The following is a 25,693-nucleotide window of genomic DNA, read 5'->3' on the forward strand; positions in this document are numbered from 1 at the left end:
GGGATCAGCTCTAATATGTTCGGTGAAATTTTTAGTTGGTTAAGCTCTGACTTCCACATATAAATGAAAAGTGTATTCAGTTACAAATGGAGATTTTAGGCAACAAAATGTAAATAAACCTGAAGTTCAAACGATAAATATGAAATTAAATGAGAAAGAGAACTTGGGGCCAGTAGCCTTGGGACTGACTGGCTGATGCCTCCTGAGGGCCCAGGACTCAGGCTGACACGGCATCTTCTTCTCCTCTTCTCTGCCTTGAGATGTGTTTTCCTTTCTCTTCCCAAGAATCGGGGAGAAGTCAGCTTCCCCACACCCACGAGCACCTTATGAATGCTTGTGGTCCCTGGGACCAGCCCGCACCTCCCAAGACTGACAACCAGCTGACCCTCCGTGCAGAGGAAATGCAAAGCAGGCCACATCCTCTCAAGGGTGCATCCTGAGAGCCCCAGGGCCTAGTGAGCAGTGGGCACCCCACAGATGTCCCCCATCCACCCCAGTGGCTTCTCCACCAACTGCAAAAAAAAAAAAAAAAACCCAAAAAACCAGTTAACTGGCAGAGTTTTCACACCACCTAATAGGACACTAGTAGCCACAAAATCCTGCAGCTTCACTCATGAAGGCGTCATTACCTTCGCAGACTATATGACATGATCTGCAATAGTGGAAACAAACATCATGCTCACACGTGCCTAGGAGTGGTGCCTTGAAAACAGTTCTTTTCCTTGAATGTCCGAGTACACTCGGCCTAGTTTTGAAAGGCTCCATTTGACATCCCCTCAAAGCAGGAATCTGCACTTTAACCAGGGTAAGCTTCTAGCCTAATGATGCTTCTGCGGGAAGTATGTGCTAGAATAAGGGACTGGTCCTCAGGGAAACTCACGGCCAGAGGCCAAGACAGAGACTTCCTGGGGGCCTAGTTCTCCCCCAGCGGGGCGGGGGTGTGGGCCGGCCACCTCAGCCCATGCCCTGATGTCATGAGATCTCAGGGCGTCAGCATCCTTGGTGACGGGAACGCTCAGAGCATCGTCCCCCAGGGTCATCTCGAGGATTAAGTGAGCTGCACCACTCAGGGAAGGTGCCGGGGCAGGGGGCTCACCCAGTGTTACCGATTCACAATATGTGTGTTTTTCAGACACGAGAAGAAACTCACAAGACGGGTTGCATTATTGCTCACAGGCCTTCAGTTTTTTTGTTTTATTCTTAAAAGCAATTCTTTAATTAATCAGGGACTAAAAGGAAGGAAAATGTTTCTGCATCGAATGACATCACATGTCCTAAGCATCTGAGGCTACGGAAAAGATGTATTCCATAGGAATACATGCTTCCTAGAGGAAAGATGTTTCTCAGAGGATACATACCACTGGAGAGAAAAACCCCTGGGATTTTTAATGTCACCGTCTGGGGATGTGGGGAACACTGGGCCTGAGCTTCGTAATAAGACAACCACCCCCCCAAGACACTTTCGTTAAAAAGGCAACCCCAACAGCAATCATGGCTGATGAAACCTTCAGGGTGGGGCAGTGCTCCGAGCCCCTAATTCCTCGGGCTGGAGTTCCCTCTCCAGTGTGGGCCTGGGGCTCCTTGGGAGACTGGTCTCACTGTGGTTAAACTCTGGCCCAGGGCAGCCTGCTCAGTGTTCCACGACTGGTGTCAGGGGAAGCACCGTGTCTCTGCAGCCCTGCGCCCCCCAGCATCCATCCCTGGCAGCATCCCTGGACAGCAGCGCCTCTGAAGCCACTACACCAGCTCCAACATGCGCTTCTGTACTTCTCTCAACTTTCTTCTTAGATTCTTTATGTCAGAGCTAAGATGTGCTCTTTAAGTGTGAGATTGCCCCTGGTCACTCCAAAACATTTACGACCTAGAAAAGCGGAAAATCGCCCCCAGGTGACACCCACACTTTACCTACTTCATTCTCCTATTCCCAGCTGCCTCGGAGGGAACCCTTGTGATAGCAGGACAGACATCCCACGGGCAAAGGACAACTTAGAAAAAGTGATTTAGCTTTTAGCACCATCATGAACCTCCTAGGACAGTGTCAGACGTCACACCCTGTGCTGCTTAAGTATAAAGTAACAGACGTGCGCTGAACCCGTGCTCTCACGGCTACGTAACCTACTTTTTTTCATGTTTAACATGTCTTCAGTGTTTCCTTACTCTCATCATCGACTATGCCGTTTTAGCAAAGCTAAAAAAAATCTTTTCCACACTTTAACTAACGTCTTTGCTATCAGAACATACCCTATGGACTGCTTTGTTTCACAGTTTGACAGCATTTTTCTTTTAAATACTGGTATAGCTTATAATCAGTGGCATTTTAGACTCACTGAAACATAGTAAATCCACACCATTTTTCTGTAGAGCTGCATACACCTCAGTGTATGGAGTTCTAGAACTTTAACAACCTCTACATTCAACATCGTTCACTTAAATCACCGATAATCCTGTGTCGCACTTCCCCAAAGGCTAAGTTCAAGAAAGAACGCCAGAGAAAAATTTTAATATTAAGTTCGCATTAATGGGTCTTGACTATGACTAGCTCTTGGTTCCTTCAAAGTGTTCAGCTAGTAAATTATGTAAGTAGAGTAATAAACTGGAGAGTAAGTAAACCAAAGAAAAATATTTTCCATACTCATGTTGTTTTTTTTTCCCCACAACACCCATTTTTCAAGGAACTTTCAAAGAAATCACACCGTGCTGCATCCTGGTTTGCGGTGGAGAACGATCCGGGCTGAGAAGCCTGGTGGGCAGCCTGGCAGTAGTGCTCAGATTTCCAAATCCCATCCGACTTTCTAAATGACTGTACTGCTCTAGAGATCAAACACTTACAGGATAAAAGGAGAAAAAAAGGGCTATAGACACTTCCAGATGTCAATTCAGCTGAGCTGACAAATCAGTGCAGATTCTGCTCTTCCTTCCTTCTTAAAAAACGCAAAGTGGGGCTTCCCTGGTGGCGCAGTGGTTGAGGGTCCGCCTGCATCCGCCTGCACAAACACGGGTTTGTGACCCGGTCCGGGAAGTTCCCACATGCCGTGGAGCGGCTGGGCCCGTGAGCCATGGCCGCTGAGCCTGCGCGTCCGGAGCCTGTGCTCCGCAACGGGAGAGGCCACAGCAGTGAGAGGCCCGCGTACCGCAAAAAAAAAAACACAAAAAAACGCAAAGTGAAAATCAGCCACACAGTCCAAACTTCCCTCTATGTTTCTGTCTGAAGGAACAACAGAATTAGTCTCTCATGGATGAGAAAAACCTCAGTCACAGAAAGCATTTTCCCGGGGCCTCTCTCTCACCTTTTCTTGTATGCACCTGACCGACTTCTTAGAAACACCTGTGGAGTCAGACCCTGACCAAGGAGGCACGGGTGAAAGCTGGTCACCAGTGTGCGTGCAGTACTCACCTGGGCCTCCGGAGGGCCCCCTTCATCTCTGATGAGCAGCAGATAGCTCTGTCCGTCAACAACAATCTCTTTCTTGAATCTGCCACCTGCCACACACACAAAAGATCTTGTTACCGGGGAAAGACAGAGCGAGGGGAGGGCAAACAGACGTGGGCTTCGCTTGTGGAAAAATACACCCTAGGCTGTGGCCCTGGGGGCAGCCCTGAGTGTTTAGTAGGAGGGGCTGCGGCTCCGCCTCCAGGGACCCCTGGACTTTAAAAGAACTACTGAACTCAGATTCAAATCTCCATCCTTAAGAACCCGTGTTCCTTTCTAGTTAGAATACACAGCCTCCATGCAATGCCAGGATCACTCGTGGCTGAGAAGCGTGGGATTTTAATGCAGGCTTTGTGTGTAAATTCAGGAATTCTCTCTCCCTGGGAACACGCTGATACCGAGTCCAGAAACAGAGAGCACGGAAATTGTTCTCTCGTTGGGTTCGCAAAACCGAAACGAATTGTATCTGCTGAACAGGGGCCTGGTCGCCCGCACGTTGACAAATTCAAGGGCTGAGAATCTGTATTCTCCTCAAGAGAAACCCAGTTCTTGGAAGGAAAACATAGAACAGCATGGGGATGGTGTTTCCGTGTGCACAGTTCACAGGGAAGGGAAGGGTGCTCAACTACTACACACGGGTTAGACACAAACTACTGGATGGCAGCTCCGCACAGGTGGAGACACAGCAGCGCAGCTGGCGGACGGAGAGCGTTAGAGACCACGCTGGGTTAGCGAGAGACCACCAGGGGCCCCGCCGGAACGCTAGGGGCACGGGGGTGGCCACGTGAAGGCGGCAGGGGCTGACCCCTCCCACGCCCAGGTGCCTCAAGCATCTCCCCTCAGCGCCCCGGATCGGACTGCCAGGCCTCCCCTGGGCAGCGGGAAATACTTCCACTTCTGGGTCCCTCTGCCACGCCCTCTGCCACCTCCGGAGACAAACGACCTTCCCAAGCTCTGGGCTCTGAGCCTGCCGCAGTCACCCCTCACTGAGCTTCGGGACTCGTGGTCTCGAGAGGAACACGCCAGCACCGGCGCTCATTTCAGCTCCTCGGCACAGAGGCCTTCCAGAGTCACCAGCTAACCCCCGAATAACTGGAAGCCCGCGAACCTCGCTGGTGAAGCTTCCCCACTGGCCCCAGAGGCTGGGTGCCGGCCCCCTGCCCCCCGGAGTCACACCTAGCTCTCCGCCACAGTGGCCCCTCGAAGACGCGGACCTTCCCTCCGAGAGTCCGGGGTTTGGGCCATCCCAGCGCCCGAGAAGCAGAAACTAGACTCCCCGTCCCAAACCACACCACCTCACCGCACCCCTAGTAAGTGTCTGCAAGTGGGCTTCTGCCACGTGAGGCTGGGGCGGCCCGCGGGGAGGTCGCCTCTGCAAGCGAGCACGCATGCGCACGCGGCCGCTCCCACCCCGCACTCGCCCCCACCCCCACCCCGCCCCGGGCACCCCGTCACAGGCAAGATGCACGTGCTTAAAGAGCAAAACTTCAAAAACCGAAGAAAACTTTCCAACTTTAAAACGGAGGAACTCTCATTTTGACCCCCCTCATCGCCGACACCGAAAAAGGAGGGCAGAGTCCGTGGAGAACGGACGGAAGGAAACACATCTGATGGCCGGGGGGCGGGGGACAGAGCGCATGCGCGCTGGACCAGACGGGCTGAGGCCCGCTCTGCACCTGCGCATCTGGCTGTAGGAGGACCCGCAGTGATTCACGGTCCCTGTGCCCCGCAGCTCCCCAAACGAGCCCTGACCCCCCAGCATCTGAGCGTACGGAGGCCAGCCCTGGTCTGATGAACTCAGGTTCGACCTCCACGAGCCTTCACAGCTGCCCTGGGCACGCTGGTCTCACACGGCCAATTCCTCACTAGTCCTCGTGGTCTCCAGAGCAGGAGGGGAGCTCCCGCAGTACCAGCACCCCTCCGCTGCCAGCCGCCTCCCCCCATCTCCCTGGGGAGCAGGCACCCGGTGGGCGTCACCATCCAGCTCTCCGTGGATGACGCCCGCTGATGGCCCTGCTCCTCCCCTGGGTCTCTATGCCCTCGTGTGTCTTACAGGGTACGCGCTTGTTGGATGAATTTCACATCTATTCGTTCATTCACTTTCTTTCACATCTTTTTGTACAGTCACGATCCCAAGTTACGTGTCCAGATAGTTGAATCACAATATTCAAGTTAAAGGTTTGCAGAGTTCTTTCTGCTCCTCTGCCTTGTAACGTCAGGCAGAGGCCTCTGGACCTAATTTTCATCAGCTCTAAAAGGAGGGATGATTCTCTCCTCCATCCTTAAGGCCCCTTCCAATTCTAAAATCACTTTTCATTTCCCCCCTAAGATATGTAATCAGTATGTCTCTTCAATATTTTACAATTGCAAATATTAGACACTTGCAATGACTTCTGTGTTTTCTCTGGTGTTATACATACATCAGGAAACAAAAATGAAACACTCAAATGTATTTGCCATGAACCCAAAGGTTTGATTAGATAAAATTCAGCCAGGTGTTTTAAGCACCCAGATTGTGAAAAAGTAAGACTATGATTAATAAAGTTATATATAAAAAATAAACTCCTACTGCAGATAAGATTGTCAGCAGGCTCAACGGGAACACAGACCACTGGGCACTGGAGAAACACAGCCCAGCAGGTAAATAAAATTAGACTTTAAAATCCGTTTTCTGGGCTTCCCTGGTGGCGCAGTGGTTGAGAGTCCGCCTGCCGATGCAGGGGACACGGGCTCGTGCCCCGGTCCGGGAGGATCCCACATACTGTGGAGCGGCTGGGCCCGTGAGCCAAGGCCTCTGAGCCTGCGCGTCCGGAGCCTGTGCTCCGCAATGGGAGAGGCCACAACAGTGAAAGGCCCAAGTACCACAAAAAAAAGAAAAAGAAAAAAGAAAAATCCGTTTTCTACAGTTCACTTTAGAGACACAAAGGGAAAAAGCCTTGGGATGAAGGTGGGGGTGGTACCAAGCTGGTCTACACTCACCAGGGGCCACCTCTCTCATTATCTGAAATTCAAAACCGCCATCCATCCCAGCCATTAGATCTTTTCCTACCGAAATATTAGAGCATACTACCAAACTCTACATCCAACTTCATTTCTAATGCAGATTTTTAAATGCCTATTTTATAATCCTATTTCCAATTACAGTCATCCCTCACACTCCACAGGAGACTAGTTCCAAAATCCCTTATATAAAATGGTGCAGTATTTTCACATAACCTACACACATCCTCCCGTATACTTTAAATCATCTCCAGATTACTAACAATATCTCGTACAGTGTAAATACCACGTAAATAGCTGTAAGTTCAACATAACTGTTACATAAATAGCTGCCAGCATGAGACAAATTCAAGTTTTGTTTTTTGAAACTTCCTGCAATTTTTTTTTTTTTTTTGAGTGTTTCAGATCCATGGCTGAACAAATCTGTGGATACAGAGGGCTAGCAGGTCTGTTTTACCGAGCTTTGTATTCCTAGCATTTAATGCACAGCCTGGCCTGCGGCCCACGCTATAAACTTGTTACACGAATAATCGTCAACCATCTCTGACTGCCAAATACTATTACATAACATTAAATTACCTGAGGGGTAGGTTTTACTTTTAGAAAGTGTACCCAAATCTGACCCCTGTACTGGGAACCATCAACATGCCCTTGGCTCAGCCCACCTGTGCATATGTGTGCAGTGTCCCCCACACAGCTGCCTGCCCACCGAGTACACAGGGGTACAAGGGCTCTGTACCTGTGATGACATCTCCATGAGAAGGGAAAACGGAGGTCCCTCCTGCACTTAAGTCTGTTCCTTCCAAAGATGCCGTGAGGTCAGCTGAGGTAGACAGCACCACATTAAGTATGCAGCAAACAGGTAGAGATAGGTGAGCAGAACCAAGTTCATCTCTGGGCTTTGATGTTCTTAACTGAGTTTCGCTGGACAGTAGAAGAAGTGTTTGCATCTCATTTGAGCACACAGAGGGGACATTCTTCTTGTCTGAACTCAACCTCACATGCAATTTATTAAATTTCTGGTTCACCCAAAGCCTAGTTTTCAGAGTTTCCAGAAAACTGCCCTGGGAAACTCTGTTTGCCCTTGAGCTTGCCTTCTTAAGCGAGTCAAGGTCTTAATTTCTTCCAAAAATGAGTAAAAGATGGACCTGAATATACCTATCAAGAACAGGGATGCTGGATGTATTGTGAATAGCACACCAGGAAGAAAAGGTCAGTTGTTTTGTTCCTTTAGTATCTTGAAAAAAAGACTCAAGGGGGCCCCTTTTAATCAACTGGTAACCAATCACTATCAAGGTTTCAAGGTTACTCCCCTGAGTCCTGATCTCATGCTGGGGGAACCAGTTTTGAATTTGGGATGCTGGCATAGGTAAAAACAACCGGGTTCCCTCTACTCTTTAAACTCAAGCTAGGTAGGATGGACCTACAATGGAGCCCTATTAAATATAAGGGCTGTCTACACTGAAGGAGGTATAACCATCTCACCTGGGTTGGCATTTCTGCTTTAAGGGGGAAAAAAAGAAAATCAAATTTTCCTATTCTCAAAAAAAAAAAAAAAAAAATCTTGTTGGGAGTAAACACTGCAACAGATGTTTGACATTTCTGTCTTTTTGGCTAATTGGACTAAAAGATATTAACATATCATTAACAGCTCTCCAGGCAACAGCAAGCCTTATAATACTTTACAAAGCACTTCTCTTCCCACATCACGTCCATTATTCCTCACAGCATCTTGTGATGCAAATATCATCATCAACATCCACATCTAACTGGGGTGGAAAAGAAGTTCGGACACTGACCAAACTCCCCCCAGCCAGCAGGCATGAGACCCAATCCCAGAAGTGCTGACTGGTTCTCACCTCTGCCCTCTTCCCTGTGGATTTCTGCTGAGACAGTTCATGGCACACAGTGTCCACAAACGAGCTTGGAATCTTTCATGTAATTTCCTAGTACCCACAGGGCGACACCAAGAATGCTGGGCAGTGGGGCTGAGGATGTCTTTTCCTAACTCCACTCACAGCTCTGGAAGGGAACTGTCTTCAGTTCCAAATGATAATCATCCCTGTGCTTAGGAAACTAAAAAGAAATAGACCTGCCTACCACTTTGTGTAATAGGGAAGAACCTTTTGTATTCTATTACAAGTTAATCATTAAAGGGATGTTGCCTATAAGCTTAAATGATACATAATGGCCCATCTCTGGAAACCCTGCCTCCCAGGTAACATTTGTTTAGTTCACAGGAAACATCCTGACCAGGCCCACCTGTGAATGGCTGCAGGGAAGGAAGAAATGAACACATCCCCTCCGGAGGCTGATGGGAACCAGTAAGTGTTTGACTTTACTCCCTCCCCTTCTAGTATAAAAGGAGCCTGAATTCTAACTCAGGCAAAGATGGTTCTTTGGGACACGAGTCCAGCATCTTCTCAGTTTGCTGGCTTTCTGAATAAAGTCGCTCTTCCTTGCCCCAGCAACTCATCTCTCCATTATTGGCCTGTTGTGTGGTGAGCAGTACGAGCTTGGCCTCAGTAACATGTTTCATTTTTTTTTCCTGCTGATTTCCATCTTTATTTTCCATGCATAAGCAAAGAATGAATATCATTCTTGAGTTTAAAACTGCATTTGTGGAGCACGCTATTTTCCTTTTCCATAAGAAAGAGGAGGGGGGGCATTATTCCAGCATCTGATCAGACAAAGTCAAGCCGCTAAGACCCTCCCCACAGCTGCAAGCTGGCCTCACATCTTATCACCCTCATGAGGCCCCAGCTCAGGAGCACCTGATTTTCCCGGAGGAATGGTTTAGAGATTCTTGTCATTTGTACCATTTGCCTAAAATTTTCTTCTTACTTAGCCCCAGAACAAATGTCTGTAAATGTTGTTGTTCCCTAATTATTTAGGACTGGCGGGATGACAGGAATACACTGGAGACAACTATGAATATTTTCATTTCTCCCGGGACAATATGAAAAATCTGATCGTGCATGTGCCAGAAAGGCTTTAAACTTAATTTTGCTTTTTTAACTTTGATCAAAATACTAAAGTCAGGTACCTATTACTGAGGTTTTGGAGAAGTTTCATATCATGACATTTAAAAGGGATTTTGGATCCCATATTATTTTTACACTGGGGAAAAAAAGTTTTATTGGTTACATATCTGTTTACAAAATTTAACCAAATCAGACTTCATTTCCCCTGCCAAGTTTTAAAAGACTTACACTGTTTAAAAAAGGGGAGGGCAGGGACTACTATAAAAATGTACTAACACTACGGATCTAATTAATGCGTGGCGATTGGTAAGTTCACGGGTGAAATGCTCATGCTTATGACTTGAGGTGAAATGGGATTTAACGCACAGGCCACGGTCTTTAACAACTTCATTTCACCCAGACCTGAGTAAAACAAAGAAGGAAGACTGAGATAGAAGTCAAAGTTCCAGGGTAAGACGAAAGACTTGAACTTTGCTATAACCAAATTTCCTTTCTTCCATATCTAATAAAATCGGGGGGGGGGGGAGTAAAAGCCAGATAAAAAGTTCACCATCCACCAAGAAAAGAAGCAAAGCTTTACATAACCAACCTCGAAAACAATGGCCTTAAGAATAAAAAGGAGGACTCCAGAGCTGGGTGGAGAGCGGCTCCTGATCCCCAAGGGAGGAGGGATGCTCAGGAAGGGGCAGCATGGCCTTTGTGCCCTGTCCCCTGACGGTTAGGAGGTTCCCAAATGAGCAGCCACCAGGGCTCTCTGCAGGCAAAGTGCCTGCAATACCCAGACTTTAAGGAGGGGCCCCTGCAGGGAGTGACAGTATAACACAACCCCCTCCCAGCCCCCGCAGAGGCAGGGGACCTGACGCAAGGCATCCAGCAAATTCCTACGGAGTGCAGCTCACCTTTGTCTGGAGGAGATGCCCTCAGAGGACAAAGGGACTCGTTACAGTGCGATTCTCAGGGAAAGTAACATCCACCCTCAGCCTTCTGTGCCCAGCGCTTCCCTGCAGGGGACCGGGGGTGTGACGGAGGTCTGGGAAATGGTAACTCGGGCAGACTGGGCCATCCCTCTGGGCCAGGGATGTCTCCTCTAGCCTGTGTCCTGCCACAGGAAACCAGATGGCAGGGGGCTCCCCACACCCCATACCTGACCCAGGATGAGTGGCCAGCCTATGTGAACGGCCTGAGCAGTGCATGTATCCCTGCACTTGACTACAGTCAAGACAGCACCAATCTCAGCAAAGGGGAGGATAAAGCTAAAGAAATGGTAAGACTATCATGCAAAGATAGGGCAAGGGGAAGAAAGCAGGGAGGGATTGTGGGAGTTCCCTGGTGGCCTAGTGGTTAGGACTCCGGGCTTTCACTGCCACGGCCCGGGGTTCAATTCCTGGTTGGAGAAATGAAATCCTGAAAGCCGTGCAGGGCAGCCAAAATAAAAGGGGAGGCGGGTTGCAAGGGAGCCTGCAAAATCCAAAGAGCCCACGGAGGAGAAAACAAAACTCAAAAAGCAGAAGGAAATCCCTTCTTATCACTTCCCTCCCTAATGCCACTTATAAACAGACATTTAACAAGACAAGAACTCCAGGGAGAAGAAACCGAAACAATGAGGGAAGAAATGGAAACCTCTAGAACTGAGGACCAAACCAACATTTTGGAACTAACGAATACAATGTGAAAAAGTAAGGGAGAGAAGAAACACCGCTCAAAGCTGAAATTCTGACATGGAGGAATGGCTTGAAATAAACTCTGTCAAGATGAAAAAGACAGAAGTTAATTGACAGGAAGACAAATGAAACTAACAAAAGGATAAATGGCACCTCTGACAAGGAATCCCCAACAAAAGGGCTCAAAGACTATTCAGAGATAAAATACAGAGGCAGTTTCTTGAAATGCAAGATATGAACTTGCAGATCAAAACAGCACATGATCTTCCAAGAGAAACAAGACAGCCTCGCAATGTCACTTTAAGGATGGGGCAACCAAGGCCCTCGTGAAAAGCTGCCATGCCAGCCAAGATGGGGGCCCTTATCCCACAGCAGGGTTCAAGGTGCACCCCCAGGAGCACTCTCCAGAGCCACTTCAGGGGTTTGGAAAATGGCCAATGTAATAAGCATTTTTTACATATGTACAACTGGTTTTGAAACGGTTGTCACAATGACAACCAACCTGCACTGGGAAGTACGTTACACACTCACCCAGAGACCAAGATGGTGGCTCTGGCTGCATCAGGTAACCTGGGCAGAGGCAGAACCCACCTGCTGGGATACTGGGCAAGTCACAGCCTCGCCCTGGCCTTTTAAAAATCTCATCCTGCATCTGTTTGCGCCTGAAAATCATGAAGATTGCACAAGCAGGCAACCTGCTTTGGGACATGTCCCACCTTCCGGGAAGGACAAGCCGGGCACACATGCGGTGACAGTTTTTTGTGTGATGCAAGTAATTTAAGCAACAACAAGGAAATAGTTAACCAGCTGGCTCTTGGCGATGTCACAGTGCGTTCAGTGCTGACCATGGTCCAGGGGGGCTCCTACCTGAACACTTCTATGGAATGAGAGTCACTGCTTTCATTGATTCAACCTGGAATTTCAAGAGTCCTACTATTCCTACTACTTCAACACTTCTGGATGTATCTAATGGAAGAGTACCTTGAAATGGCGAATAAGGTGAATATATAGATATACATTTATATATATATATATATTTAAGTGTCACCTGTGTAGCTCAGGTTTTCTTGACATCAAGCAAATAAAATCAAAAATTAATTGGATGAAAAGGCAGATATAAAACTGAAACAGGAGCCCCTTAAGCCCTATTCTGTGATCATAAAATAGCTTTATTGCTGTCTCTGATAAGCAATGAGTCAGAAATTTATAAACTAGAACTTGTACAAGTTTTATTAACAGAACACCATGATGTATCAGAGATCTACTTAAAACATTTTGTAAAAATGGTATTGCTGCTCAAAAAAGAAACTGGAAAATTAATGTTTGGGGAAGTGGTTTGTTGCCCAATAGTTAAATTCAATTTCCTTACATCTTAACTTCCAAGAACTTTGAGAAAAAGGTAAATTAGCAGCTTAACACATGAAACCCATGAAGAGTTCTCTCTTCCAAGTGCTGTCTACTCACGACTAAAATAAACACAGAAACCCTGGGAAGGTGGAGGCTGGTTGACCTGGACCAATCTCCAATCATCAACGTCCAGGGACAGGCCCAATTCCACTTTCATAAAGTTTTATTAGCTTTTCCCCTGCAAAAAAACACTAAAATGGCTGTAAAATAGGATTAACCCAACAAAATGTTCTCTGTAATCACAGCAGCAGAACCTCAGATACTGCAAAGAATAAAACATGCCCTGTGATATCAGCAACCCCAGAAGGCACGCAGGTCCTGGAGCCCAAAGCATCCTTTTTCTTGTGAAGATGTCCACGGGCTCTGTGGTGGACAGGGAAGCCTGGACGTCGCTGTCCTCAGCTCACACTCTAGGTGTGATGCAGCTCACGCTCCAGGTATGATGCTGGCGCCTGGGCCTGCAGCCTGTTCCCTTGGGCTCAGAGCCCCAGGCCCATTCAGGCTGCCCTGGCTCCACACACTCAGACTTTCCTGCAAAGCTGTCTTTGAAAGTTAGGACCTACCCTGCCCCCCACCCTCAAAGTTCACATACTGTCCTCCACTGAACTCAGTACTTTCCCCAATAACTCAGCAGCTGTTCCAAGGGACAGGCAGCCTGCAGGGGCCGGCACAGCCCAGCACGCAGGAGACCTGGTGACCCGAGGTCCCGCTGAGGCCCCTGAATGTGGATGCTGAGCCGTCAGGTGGGCTGTGGCCCTTTCAGGACAGCAGAGTGTGTGTATCCAGGCAGGGGGAGTGCAGTGCAGAGGAACGGGCTTGAAGCCGCCTGCCAAGGGTCTGCCTCTGAGCTGGGCGACCCTGTGTGGCTTCAGTAGCAGCTGGTGCCTCAGCTCCCTTGTGTGAAAACTCAACGGACACCACCTGCCTCTGTAGCCACAGCGAAGGTGAGCGGGAGCTGATCTGTGTCAGCTGTCAGGCTCCCGAAACACTACCTGTGTCCCCTGAACACCAACTAAGCTCTGCTATGTTACACTGGAGACTTTGTCTGGGGACTTGCACATTGAGGGAGAGTCTCAGAGTGAAATTCAAGGACAAGGAAGGGGCTTCCCTGGTGGCGCAATGGTTGAGAGTCCGCCTGCCAATGCAGGGGACACGGGTTCGTGCCCCGGTCCGGGAAGATCCCACATGCCGCGGAGCAGCTGGGCCCGTGAGCCATGGCCGCTGAGCCCGTGCGTCTGGAGCCTGTGTTCCGCAACAGGAGAGGCCACAACAGTGAGAGGCCCGCATACCATACACACACACAAAAAAACCGACAAGGAAGAACCAAGACCACAGTAAGCAGAGAATGAAAGAAAGGTGTGTGTCTCATGCTCAAATTCCCATATGAAAACCAGGATTCTCCTTAACACTCTGCCACAATTCCAGGTACTCTGGGAGACCCAGGGTAATAATTATTTTTCCCAAGTCTAAAGAGCTCACGAGATAGCAAGTTCTGGATGGTGCTACTCATACTGCCCCAGGGAGAAGATTTTATGGGTCCCAGTAACCGTCTCAATATTTATCCAAGTGTACAGTGTGTTTCTAATCTCAGACGGGGACTTCCACGCAAGCAAGCAGTAGAGGAACACAGGGGAATATATCTGATTTACACTCCACCTGTGACACAGTTTGGCTCTTACTAGTATTTGGCAAGGGTTCTCCCCCTGTGTTTGCCATTCTCCATTTCTCTGTTAGCTCCCTACACTGGGGCAATAAAACCCTGGTCTTCAGAAGCACCACTCAGCAAGCATTTAGCAAAGCCCATCATGGCCAATAATAAGCACAGTGCTGGTGCCGGGAACAGAGTGAACAGGACAGAATCTCTAACTGTCAAGGGCAGCGGGAGGAAATGGGAACTGACCAGGAGAGCCAGCTGGGTGGGGTATGGGAGGGGATCAGGCACCAGGTACAGAAACAGCCTGTGACCCCTGGAACCCACTGGGAACCCACTGAGCAGATGGGGTGGGGGGGCATGGTTTTCAGTCAGCCCCCTGAAGGAGGAAATAGCCACATAATGATGGGCCCCTCCCTATAAAATCTAATATACGGGCCCACCTTGGAGCTACTGTGGGTTCAGTTCCAGACCACCGCAATAAAGCAGGTATCACAATAAAACGAGTCACGGGAATGTTGGGGATTCCCAGTGCATGTAAGTTATGTTTATACTCTACTGTAGTAGTCTATTAAGCAGCATTATGTCTAAAAAACATACATACCTTAATTTCAAAATACTGCTAAAAAGTGCTGACCATCATCTGAGCCTTCATCAAGTCACAACCTTTCTGCTGGTAGAGAGTTTGAAATATTTCAAGAATTATCCAAATGTAACACAGAGACGTGAGGTGAGCAAGTGCTGCTGGGAAAAATGGCGCCGACAGACTCACTCGATACGGGGTTGCCACAAACCTTCCATTTGTTTAAAAAAAAAAAAAACTGCAATATCTGGGAAGTGCCAATAAAATGAGGTATGCCTGTGTGACCAAAGAAGTAAGCTGTTTGTTGGAAATGTTCCAATACCCACTGTGGTGGCTGTACGTGAACATTCCAGCATCTACTACCGTCTCTGAAATAGTTTGGTGGTAAATGGAATATTAGTCGTGCACATACTTGTTTCCCTGGGGGGAAATGTACTTAAGGTTATTTGTTTGTTTTATTTTTAGTATTCTGCACATTTATTTTAAGCATAAAAAGGGATGAATTAGAAAAAGTACTGCAGATTCAGGAGAAAGAGCCCAGCTGCTCACCTGGTGTCTTTAAATGAGGCCAAATCCCACCAGCCATGGCCTGGGACGAGTCCAGGGGCAGTAGCCTCAGAAAAGTGGGTGTGGAGGTGAGCTGGCCAGCACCCAACAGCACCTTGGTGGGTTGCTCAGCTACCAGCACACGGGCAGATGGTCTCTTAGTCCCTCAGATTTTACTGCTCTCAACTCGTGTTTCCCATGTGAAAATAACTTGTTATTAAAAAAAATTGTCGTGTCAACTTTGTTTTTGAATATGCAATTCTAGAACTGGACATGTAAAAGTACTGGCTTTAGAACTGTCTGTTCACACACAATTCTCTGAATATAAATCAGGTGTTTGTTTCAAGAAACTAAAACAGGATGGTGGTTGTGAGGTTAGACCCTATGGAGAAAGCCAGAAATCCTCCGCATTTTAATACCTGGTGTGTTGACACTGCAGGGCAGGGTCACAAACCATCACGGCGAAGGGCCACCAGACAGTGGCCTTGCGGGCAGTAGCCTTGTTTCGGGGTCAGGGGGGAGGGGTTGTTTTTGTTTATTTATTTTTACAGATCTTTAAAAATGCAACAATCCTTCTCAGCTCACAAGCAGCAACAGCACAGGGAGGGGGTGACGGCTGTGGGAGAGCCAGCTTCCCTTTGATATTTCTTCTGGGGACACGTCACTTTTTTTTTTAATTTATTTTATTTTTATTTTTGGCTACGTTGGGTCTTCGTTGCTACGCGCGGGCTTTCTCTAGTTGTGGCGAGCGGGGGCTACTCTTCGTCGCGGTGCACGGGCTTCTCACTGCGGTGGCTTCTCTTGTTGCAGAGCACGGGCTCTAGGCGTGTGGGCTTCAGCAGTTGTGGCTCGCGGGCTCTGAGCGCAGGCTCAGTAGCTGTGACACACGGGCTTAGTTGCTCCACGGCATGTGGGATCTTCCCAGACCAGGGCTCAAACCTGTGTCCCCTGCATTGGCAGACGGATTCTCAACCACTGCGCCCCAAGGGAAGTTGGGGACACATCACTTATTGTTTGGACTGTCCTCTTCCATTTCCAGGGGTGGGGGGAGAGGTGGAGGATCACTCTCTGTAACTGTCTCATTCCCATGGAAACAGTGTCAGGACTTTAACAGCAGGACTCCAGGGGGCTCTGTCTCCAGGTCACTGTGCCCATCCTAGAGGGTGATCTGGTCTCTGAGAAGACCAGCACCCTGTGAGCTGGACACCACCAAGACCTGGAGCAAAGCCCACCATCCAGGGCTGGCAGGAGACAGACTGCCCTGGGGTGGGGTGTGAGTATGTGTGAGCGTGTGTGTGTGTGTGTGTGTGTGTTTGTCTCCCTCTCAGGCAGATTCGGAACCTGCCCAGCCCAGGAAGCCCCTGCATCTGCATCTTGGAACACACTTAGCTTGCACCTGTACTGCCAGGCTCCTGCCCAAACGGAAGGCGGGCCAGGGCACATCCTACAGCCAGTGCTTCGTGGGACTAATAAGCTGCCGCCCCTCCTGACGGGGCAGCAGAGGGTCCAGTGGTAAGTAGTCCCCGCGGCTCATTCCCACCGTTATGTGTTAGCCCCAAGGTCCAGAGGTTGTGTGAGGACTCCTCCCACCTGCCCTGCTGTGTCCCTCTCCAAAGCCAGCGCCTGTGTAATGACTGCTGGGAGCCCAGGGGTCCGGCCCCCAACTCCCTTCAGAACCCTTCTACGCACGAGGGCGATGGGAGATGCACACGCTGGCAGCCTGGTCCACCTGGAGATCATGCGGTCACACCCCGTGTAACTGACAGTCCCTGCACACAACCTCCCTCTTGGTTCAGGCTCACCCGCTCCCCTCCGCTGCGTGCAAGGAGTCGAGGACACACTGCCACCTGGTTTCTGTCACCAAGCCCCGCCCCCTCCACACACACCCTTCACACTTTCAACATACGTGTCCCACCCAAGCGGCCCTCCAAGAGCAAGGCTGCTCTCTTCTTTTGTTTGTGGTGTTGCCATTTTGTAAAAGAAGCAAAACGGTAAGAAATAGGGCTCAGAAAAGGATGGCGTGCTGGCCACACATGCTGCCCCTTGGGCCACATGGGCAGAACCGAGCAGCTTCCAGACACAAGACAGGGGTGACCATCTGCTACACTCAGAATTCTTCCTGAACCAAGATCCTCCCAACACAGGACACCCAGGAAGCCACTACGATGGGTAAAAGACTACACTGTGAGTTGCACGTGGTTTCCACTTCTGGCCTGGGTCAATCATCAAAGAATTGATTCAGTCAAACCATTTCAGTCATGTTGAACTGTCACCTTTTGTAGATAATCGGCAGCTGTACGTGGCATGCACGCAGGTGCGCGCGCACATACACACACGGGGGCCTGTCCCAGCCCCTCAGGTCTTGTGCCCACGATGCCCCAGCTCTCAGGCTGGGGGTCCCTGAGTCCTGCATGAGGAGGTGACGTGGAGGGGAGAGTCTGCCTTCATCACACTACACACCCTCCTCATGTAATTCTTTTTTTTGGCACTTGGCCTATTTTGCTTCTGGTATTTTGCCTGCTGCTGCCTTATCTCCACGTCCTGGCCCAGGGAGTTGACCATGGCCCCAGTGAAAGTCTGCCCTTAGAGTTCTAACATCCAGCAAGCGTGATCTACCAGCGTCATTCTACAGGAGGTACGTCTTCTTTACACGGCAATCCTGTCTCGCAGCAGCCGTGACTGGAAGGTGGGCTCCACGCAGTCACATCCGTCCCCATCCCCCTCTGGAACGTAAGCCTGTCCCCCTGACCCGCTGCCCCGCATCTGATGGTGCTGCCTGCCCCCCTTTCTTTCTCCTCTGCCCGCCCCGAGGCTGGCCTCAGCCAGCATTTCTTCCTTTCTGTACAAACTTCCACAGAGAACCTCTCAACCTGTGGTCAGACTGCCTCGGTCAAGGACTGGTTATGAGTCTCTGATCTCGCCCTTCCCTGGGACCAATAAAATGGGGTGGGAGGGTGGGAGAGAAGTGAGCTTGTAAAAGGCAGAGATTTGCGAAAGGAAGCACAGAGGTGAGAGCAAGCAGGACCTGGCCCTTCTGGTCTCCGGGGCACCCTGTTCCCACTGGGCAAACTGAGTGGAAAAGGTCTGTTCATCAGGGAAGAGATCTGCATTACAAAGCCTCCCACTGGTTAAAACTTAAGAGTCTGCGACCCAAGCAATGCCATTCAGAGGTGTCTCTAAGTCTTCCCTTGGAGCTATTGAGAAAAACATCCAACTCTTCCTCCCCATGAGATGTGACTTTTGAAGACCATGCAGTCCTGAGGCCACCAGAACTGCCTGCCGCCAAGTGGGGAGACCCAAGCGATGGGAGAGGCAGGTTCCTCCCTAGCTCACGTGGATCAGGTGATCAGGGGCTTTCTCAAGCTACACACCTATCCCCGGAGCTGCCCCAGGTACGTAAGTTAATGAATTCCCCCTTTCTACTGAAGCTCAGTGAAGCTGGTCATCTCTCCCTTGCAACCAAGGGATTCGACACTACGACAATGAACATGAACCAGATCAGAGCAGGCAGCTGCCTGGGTGAATGATGGACTGGTCGGCGGCCACTTGGTTCCCTGGATCCAGAGCCGCTGCCAGCAAGACGACAAAGTCAAGGCCCAAGGTCATGGGCAGGTGTAGCAACGGACCAAGGAGAAAACACCTGGTGGCAATTCAGCTTTGACAGATCCAAGGACTATTTTCTAATGTGCAATTAAGTCATGCACTTAAAGGTCTAAAAACCCATCTTGGGACTTAACATTTCTCTAGAAAAAATAACCTCTAATTTCAAAGGTGAAAAACTTTCTAGACCCCAGTCTCCTTTTTCCTGTTAAAGAAATGGCTTTGTCCTGAGGCGTCTTAGGAAAGACACGGTTGTGTTCCCAGCATGCACGCTACTATTTGGGGGTCTCTGTCAGTCAAGTGACATGATGAAGGATATGTGGGCTACCCTGGGGGCCCGGGGACACTTCCTGGCAGAAGCCAGCATGCAAAGCTGCTCAGCTGACCAGGTGTAAATCACCACCGTGAATTACAGTTATTCATCCAGAAGCTTCCTTTCCCCTCTGGAACACCCACACTGACCACAGGTGCCATGTTCAGCCCTCAGTAGGCCCTCAGGTCCCCGGTGAATTAATTAGAAACACACGGGACAGTGTGTTCTGAGGCCCAAGCAACCAATTCAAAAATACATTGTGTCCTGCCAATTTTGTCAATGCCAAAAACATAAGCTCCTTACTCTACTTTTACAGCTCTCTTTTTCTTATTTAAAATGAAGTAGAACATCCTTCTCTTTAATGATTTCTTTGAAGTTCTAGTGATTATTTTAGTATCCTTTGCCTATTTTAAAGGCACTGTATCACCTGATCCCTCAATATGGCCTTCCATGTGAGGGAACAGAGTTGGCAGACGGTTACACAGATCAAAACGAGGACAAGAATTGATGATATTTCTATAGTTAGAGACTGAGTTGTTAGCATCTGAAATAATTAAAGAAGATGGCTGAACTGATCTCTGCTTTATCTATTAAGCCAAGCTACCAGTGGGTTCCTAATTTTAAGGCTTCAGATAATCCTCATTAAAAACTTACCATGGGGCCTCCCTGGTGGCGCAGTGGTTAAGAGTCCGCCTGCCGATGCAGGGGATACGGGTTCGTGCCCCGGTCTGGGAGGATCCCATATGCCGCGGAGCAGCTGGGCCCGTGAGCCATGGCCGCTGGGCCTGCGCATCCGAAGCCTGTGCTCCGCAACGGGAGAGGCCACAACAGTGAGAGGCCCGCGTACCGCAAAAAAGAAAAAAAAAAGAAAGAAAAAAAAAAAAAAAAAACTTACCATGTCCTTATAATCGCTTGGTTGCAAGTAACATGGTAAAGTTACGTTGAAACATTTAACTGGCTAGAGTTCAGAACTACTCAAACTTTATTAGTGTTTACATATTTTGTTCATTGGAACACTAAACAGCACCCAAGAACGTGTTTAGAAATAAGCCGAACATGTGCTGAGCAGGGGTAGCTCACAAAAATGTTTTTTCAGTTTATTTGATTTGGAAAGGGTTTGTGGAGCTGACAGTTGAAATGCACTTCCCATGTGCCAGAAAATAAGGCTGGTATTTACCACATGGCTTGTTTCTAAGAAACGAAGTAAACATTCATTTTTAAAAAATGACTTCAGATACCCATGCTCCTGAGGAGGCTTTTAACTGCCCTGACGATAGACACATCTGCTGGGAAACAAGTCCAGGCGCAGTCCTCAAGGGAAGCAGCAAGATGACCAGAGGGACGTCCAGCTCACAGTGACCTGATGGCCAGCAGCCCCCGCTCCTGCAGGAAGTGACCACTAGAACTGCAGCCGGTGTGCGACGTCCCGGCCAGGAACGGGAAGGGCACAGTGGTAACCCCAGGGCCAGTCACCCTCGGGGGGCCCCCTCGGATTGGAAACTCCGGAGACAAGGCTAAGATGGGGCTGTCTCGTCCATCACAGCGGCCACCGTGCTCTGAGGCCACGTCCAACCAGAGAAGCTCGTGACCCTGCACCGCAGCCCAGACAGAGTCCCCACCGCCCGGGTGCAAGAAAGACCTCACAGAACTCGGCCCCATCCTAGAAGCCCTGTGGGGATGGTGGGCCAGGTTAAAGTCCATCCTTCTTTCTAGTTTCCAAGGGGCCCGAGTAGGTCCCGGGCATCTCGAGTAGGTCCCAGGCATCTCATACAGCGCTCTACTGTCGTGACCTGAGCTGTGCTTAAAGCTGTTAGAATAACCGCACTGGTGAGAAGAGACAGTGCCTCAGGCGTCTTCGAGCCAGGCCTGAGCTGGTCAAGGAACAGGACGCCTGGGGCACGAGCAGCCGGGATCCTGACCTCGAGCCTGGTGGACCCGAAGTCCTGAAGCCACACCTGTGAGAACAGCCCAGGAGGCAGGGCTGCCCACCTGAAGCAGAAGATGCAGGAACAAAGGGGCGGGACCCTTATTTACAAGGTACGCGTCCCTGAGCCCTCTCTCCGTGCCAGGGGCTAACGCAGCCTTCTGCACGCTTACACTCATATTCAGTCCCTACAATGACTGGGGAGCAGGGAGCAGTAAGCTGAAATCCGGTAGGATGGGTAACTCACCCAAGGCCACAACGACAGTAAGTGGCTATGCCAGGCTGGGAACCCGGGTTTCAACCACAGGCAAGTGCGGGCCTGACGCGCGGGTGAGAGGCGGTGCCGTCGCAGCCCTCGTGCTGGCACGTCCCCCACTACCAGGCTCGTGGCCGGAACCTGCTGGCTGCCGGCCTAGATTCGGGGCTGCCATGGCCTCGGAGCTTTTTTACCCAAAAATGTGAATTGGTGAAGAGCCTACAGGAAGCTGGAGTCATTCACTGAAGGAATGAGCCTCTGATGGATTCAGCTCCTGAGGACCTGGGAACGACAGGGTCAGCTGCCCCCGAGTCACACCAGGCCGAGGCCCCGCTCCGCAGCAGGTGGCGAACCCACCTGTGTCACACCTGGATGAGGGCTTACTCCAGATTCCAACAAAGGGAAGCTCTCAGACAGCGTGACATCATCCCGGCACTTTCCACCCATTTGGTGGCCCTAAGTCCTTGAAAAATTAGCCAAGAGCAGTCAACTTTATCATCACAGGAAGGTCGGTCTCTGGACGTCCTTAAAGTTGTTTCCACCAACCTTAACACCAGCTACTTAGCCTGCTGGGCGCTTTAGTGCGTCTTAGAGCTACAGGCTCCTTCCCCTCCTCACCGCCAGGAGAGCAGCTGCTGGGAGGCAGCCTTTCTGGGCCCCAGGTCCCCTGCGTGGCCCACGGTGGGAGGCACAAGGGGAGGGGCACAGAGGGAGATGTAGCGGGGCAAGGGCTCAGCAACGGCTCAGCTCTGAAGCTCAGAGCTCTCGGGGACACCACCGTGTCCTGGTCTGCAAGGGAACGTGTCTCAGGTGGCTCACGTTTCCAGCAAATTCCTACATAATACTGGGCAGCCCTGGTTTTCTTTCCTTTTCTTTCTTATTTTGAAGGAAGAGAGCGAAAAACTGCGGCAGGCCCGTGGCGTCTGTGCGGGGGAAGGCAGGGTGCACAGCAGACATCAAGCGCACAAACGCATGAGATGGAAACTCAAATTACACGCCCAGATCCTCATTCACTGTCCTAATTAGCAGCCACTAATAGGGCACTGAGTGGCAGAGGAATAATTTCCTCCCCATTCTTTCCAACAGAAGTGAGTGACAGCTGTGAAATTCCATCAGAGGTGTGAAGGTCACATGTACACTAACCTAATCTTTGTGACATTCTGGGAGACCAGCCATGAGCATGGCCAGTGAGGTCTGGGGCAGCTAATCGCCCTTCTTGTCAGCAAGAAGTAACGGGGCAACTTCAACAGGTCTGAGTGCAGCTTCTGTTTCAACACCAGATGTGTAATATACACATACTATTACGGGTTAAATTCTGTCCCCTAAAAATGTGTTCCCGTCTGAACCCCCAGTACCTGTGGGCCTAAATCCAGAGACGAGTGTCTTCATGAGATGAGGGAAACCTGGACACAGACACAGGGAGAAGGCCCCGTGACGACACGGCAGAGACTGGAATGATGCGTCTGTAAGCCCAGGAACACCAAGGGCTGCTGGTCACCAGGAACGTGGATTCTCCCACATTCCCTCCAGAAGGAGCCAACCTGTCAGCAACTTGATCTCAGACTCCTGGCCTCTGGAGCCGTGAGAATACATCTCCATTGTTTCAAGCCACCCAGTTTGTGGTAATATGTCATGCAGCCCTAGGACTCGGATACACACATGTATCTCACGCACACGCACAATTAAAAGGGCATTTGCCTGCACAAAAATTTTACTCTTTGGATTATTTTCGTGGACTTACAGGCTCCCTATTGGGTTACCCACTTTTGCATTGTTAATCCACTAATTAAAAAACACACATAATATTTAAATCCATTCCCTCATTTCAGTTGTATCTTTAAAATAATCTAAATTGTATGAGTCAGCTGCCTTTGCCACAAGGATAAAGTACCAACCCAAATGTACCACACACTTAAAGCACAACAGGTGTCGTCCTCTGAGAGGTGATGAAACCTGCACTCTGGCAAAGGTTGGGGACCTGAAAACAGAAGGCCCTGACCACCTTCACCCTCCCAGAAATCTAAAGATCTCCACCACAGGTCAGAGTAACACTAAAGGGTATTTACACATTAATTAAAGCAAAAGAAGAGCCTGTGCAGACGGGAGAAGGGCAGGGAAGCTCCAATGAGCTGTGTGCACAGAGCCCCCAGGAACACGCCTCCCGTGTAAAGCCGCTGCCCTGTATGGGGAAGGCAGTGGATCACTCCAGCCACTGTAAGAGGAAAGGGGAATAAAGCTGCAGGTAATAATAACAGCAAGAAAATGGAGAGGTCTCACAGCTCACCCGGAGTCCAAACCTCTCGGCCTGGCGACCATGACATACACCTTCAGCTGTGTCCTACCCTGACCCTTGGCTACGAAAGTAGCTGCAGGTGGTGCTGAGCTGTAATCGGCTTCATCAACCTCCCGCACACCCCAGAGAGGATTCCCTTTGCTCTGATGGTCTCCATAAACCTGGGTGATGACACAGAACACTGCAGCTCCAGAACATTCTCTGTGGAAAGCTTCTCAGTGGAGCAAGCAAGGGTAATCGATGGATGTTAATGCCTCCGGCAAGGACTGAAGTCACTTTGCAGCTACAGGCTCTGTGACCGGGGGCAGGGACTTCTGTGTGCCGAGACGATGAGAAAGCAAGGCTTTTCTCATTCATTTCCTTTCGGAAACAACAAGTTATGGTTCCCTCCTGCTGCCACGTGGGACTCGCCCCAGTACGTGGACAGACCGTGGGAAGCGAAGACACACCCACCTGCCTGGTTCCAGGGAAACAGGGAGTCATGGGGACTAAAGGCTTCCAGGCACCAGGCGGCACCTGCTCACCATTCTTCCAGGTCCTGGAGGACCTGACGCACGTCCCCTGGGGGGACCTCTCTACGCTCCTGGCAACGTCAAGGAACAATCCGCTGTCCTCTCAAACGGTGAGAGGACAGGTGGCCAGGTGGTAGGGCCAGCTCCTGAAGGGCGCGAGCAAAGATCTCGGACAATCTTTGCCCTGACCCAGGAGCCCTTGGGCACAGACCCCACTGAGGGGTGAGATGTTTCCACTTTGCAGATGAAAGAAGGGACGTCCCGTTAGCGAACTCGAGAAGGCATCCACCCTGTAAAATAATGTATTCTGGGGGGCTTCCCTGGTGGCGCAGTGGTTGAGAGTCTGCCTGCTAATGCAGAGAACACGGGTTCGAGCCCTGGTCTGGGAAGATCCCACATGCCACGGAGCGGCTGGGCCCGTGAGCCACAACTACTGAGCCTGCGCGTCTGGAGCCTGTGCACCGCAACAAGAGGGGCCGCGATAGTGAGAGGCCCGCGCACCGCGATGAAGAGTGGCCCCCGCTTGCCACACTAGAGAAAGCCCTCGCGCAGAAACGAAGACCCAATACAGCAAAAATAAATAAATTAAATTAATAAACTCCTACCCCCAACATCTTCTTTAAAAAAAATAAATAATAATAATGTATTCTGAAAATCGTATACCATGAAACTCACGGAGTAAAATGGGTTACCTGGAAAGTGGAAGAAGTCGGGCTCTTACAGATCACATTTAGGTCTCCCCACTGGGTACAGTTTTTATCTTTGATGTGCAAACGTTCAAGAGAAAGCCTTTTGTGTTCATCAAAATATAAGGGTCCGCTACAAAGAAATCACAGTCAGGGCCAAATGCGATGGCACAAACTGAGCGCCCAAAGGGAAATGGCAAAAGCCACAATAAGGACAAAACGGCACCACACGGGGAAGGGGAAGGCGGCCACAGGCGAGAGAACCGGCGACCCGCACCAACCACGCCAGACGTCGAACGGAGCACAGGAGAATCCAGCTCGTGGCAGCAAAACCAGGGCCCAGACCACGAAACCTCCAGGGACCCCCGACCAAGGGATCCCCTCAACTGAAATCCTGAGCGTTCCAGGGGCACACAGGCAGATTTACTTGAGGAGGTGGATCCTCTCACTTGCAGTCCAGCTAATTAGTCCATCAGCAGCTGGTGTCATCAATCTACACAATTGCTAGACCCGAGGAATAAGTAGAACCTCCAAGAAAAAGGCTCTAAAAACCTCTCGGGGGGCTTCCCTGGTGGCGCAGTGGTTGCGAGTCCGCCTGCCGATGCAGGGGACACGGGTTCGTGCCCCGGTCCGGGAAGATCCCACATGACGCGGAGCGGCTAGGCCCGTGAGCCATGGCCACTGAGCCTGCACATCCGGAGCCTATGCTCTGCAACGGGAGAGGCCACAACAGTGAGAGGCCCGCGTACCGCAAAAAAAAAAAAAAAAAAAAAACCTCTCGGATATAATCAAAATGACTATGGCTAAAACCCACAGTCAGACACAAAGGCACAAATACACAAGTACA

At 50.1% G+C, this 25,693-nt stretch overlaps 1 protein-coding gene across 6 annotated transcripts in view; it reads right to left on the bottom strand.

Annotated features, from left to right (window-relative positions):
* The window catches only part of AGAP1 (ArfGAP with GTPase domain, ankyrin repeat and PH domain 1), a 564,902-nt gene that overhangs the window by 338,863 nt on the left and 200,346 nt on the right, over window positions 1–25,693 (bottom strand). For all 6 annotated transcript variants that reach the window (XM_060107327.1, XM_060107326.1, XM_060107328.1 and 3 more), the window contains exon 4: window positions 3,395–3,480. In XM_060107327.1, coding sequence (XP_059963310.1) covers window positions 3,395–3,480 — 86 coding nt within the window. The remainder of the gene's footprint in view (window positions 1–3,394; window positions 3,481–25,693) is intronic.

This window comes from Mesoplodon densirostris, chromosome 8 (assembly GCF_025265405.1).
Source record: "Mesoplodon densirostris isolate mMesDen1 chromosome 8, mMesDen1 primary haplotype, whole genome shotgun sequence".
NCBI classification, from domain to species: domain Eukaryota; kingdom Metazoa; phylum Chordata; class Mammalia; order Artiodactyla; family Ziphiidae; genus Mesoplodon; species Mesoplodon densirostris.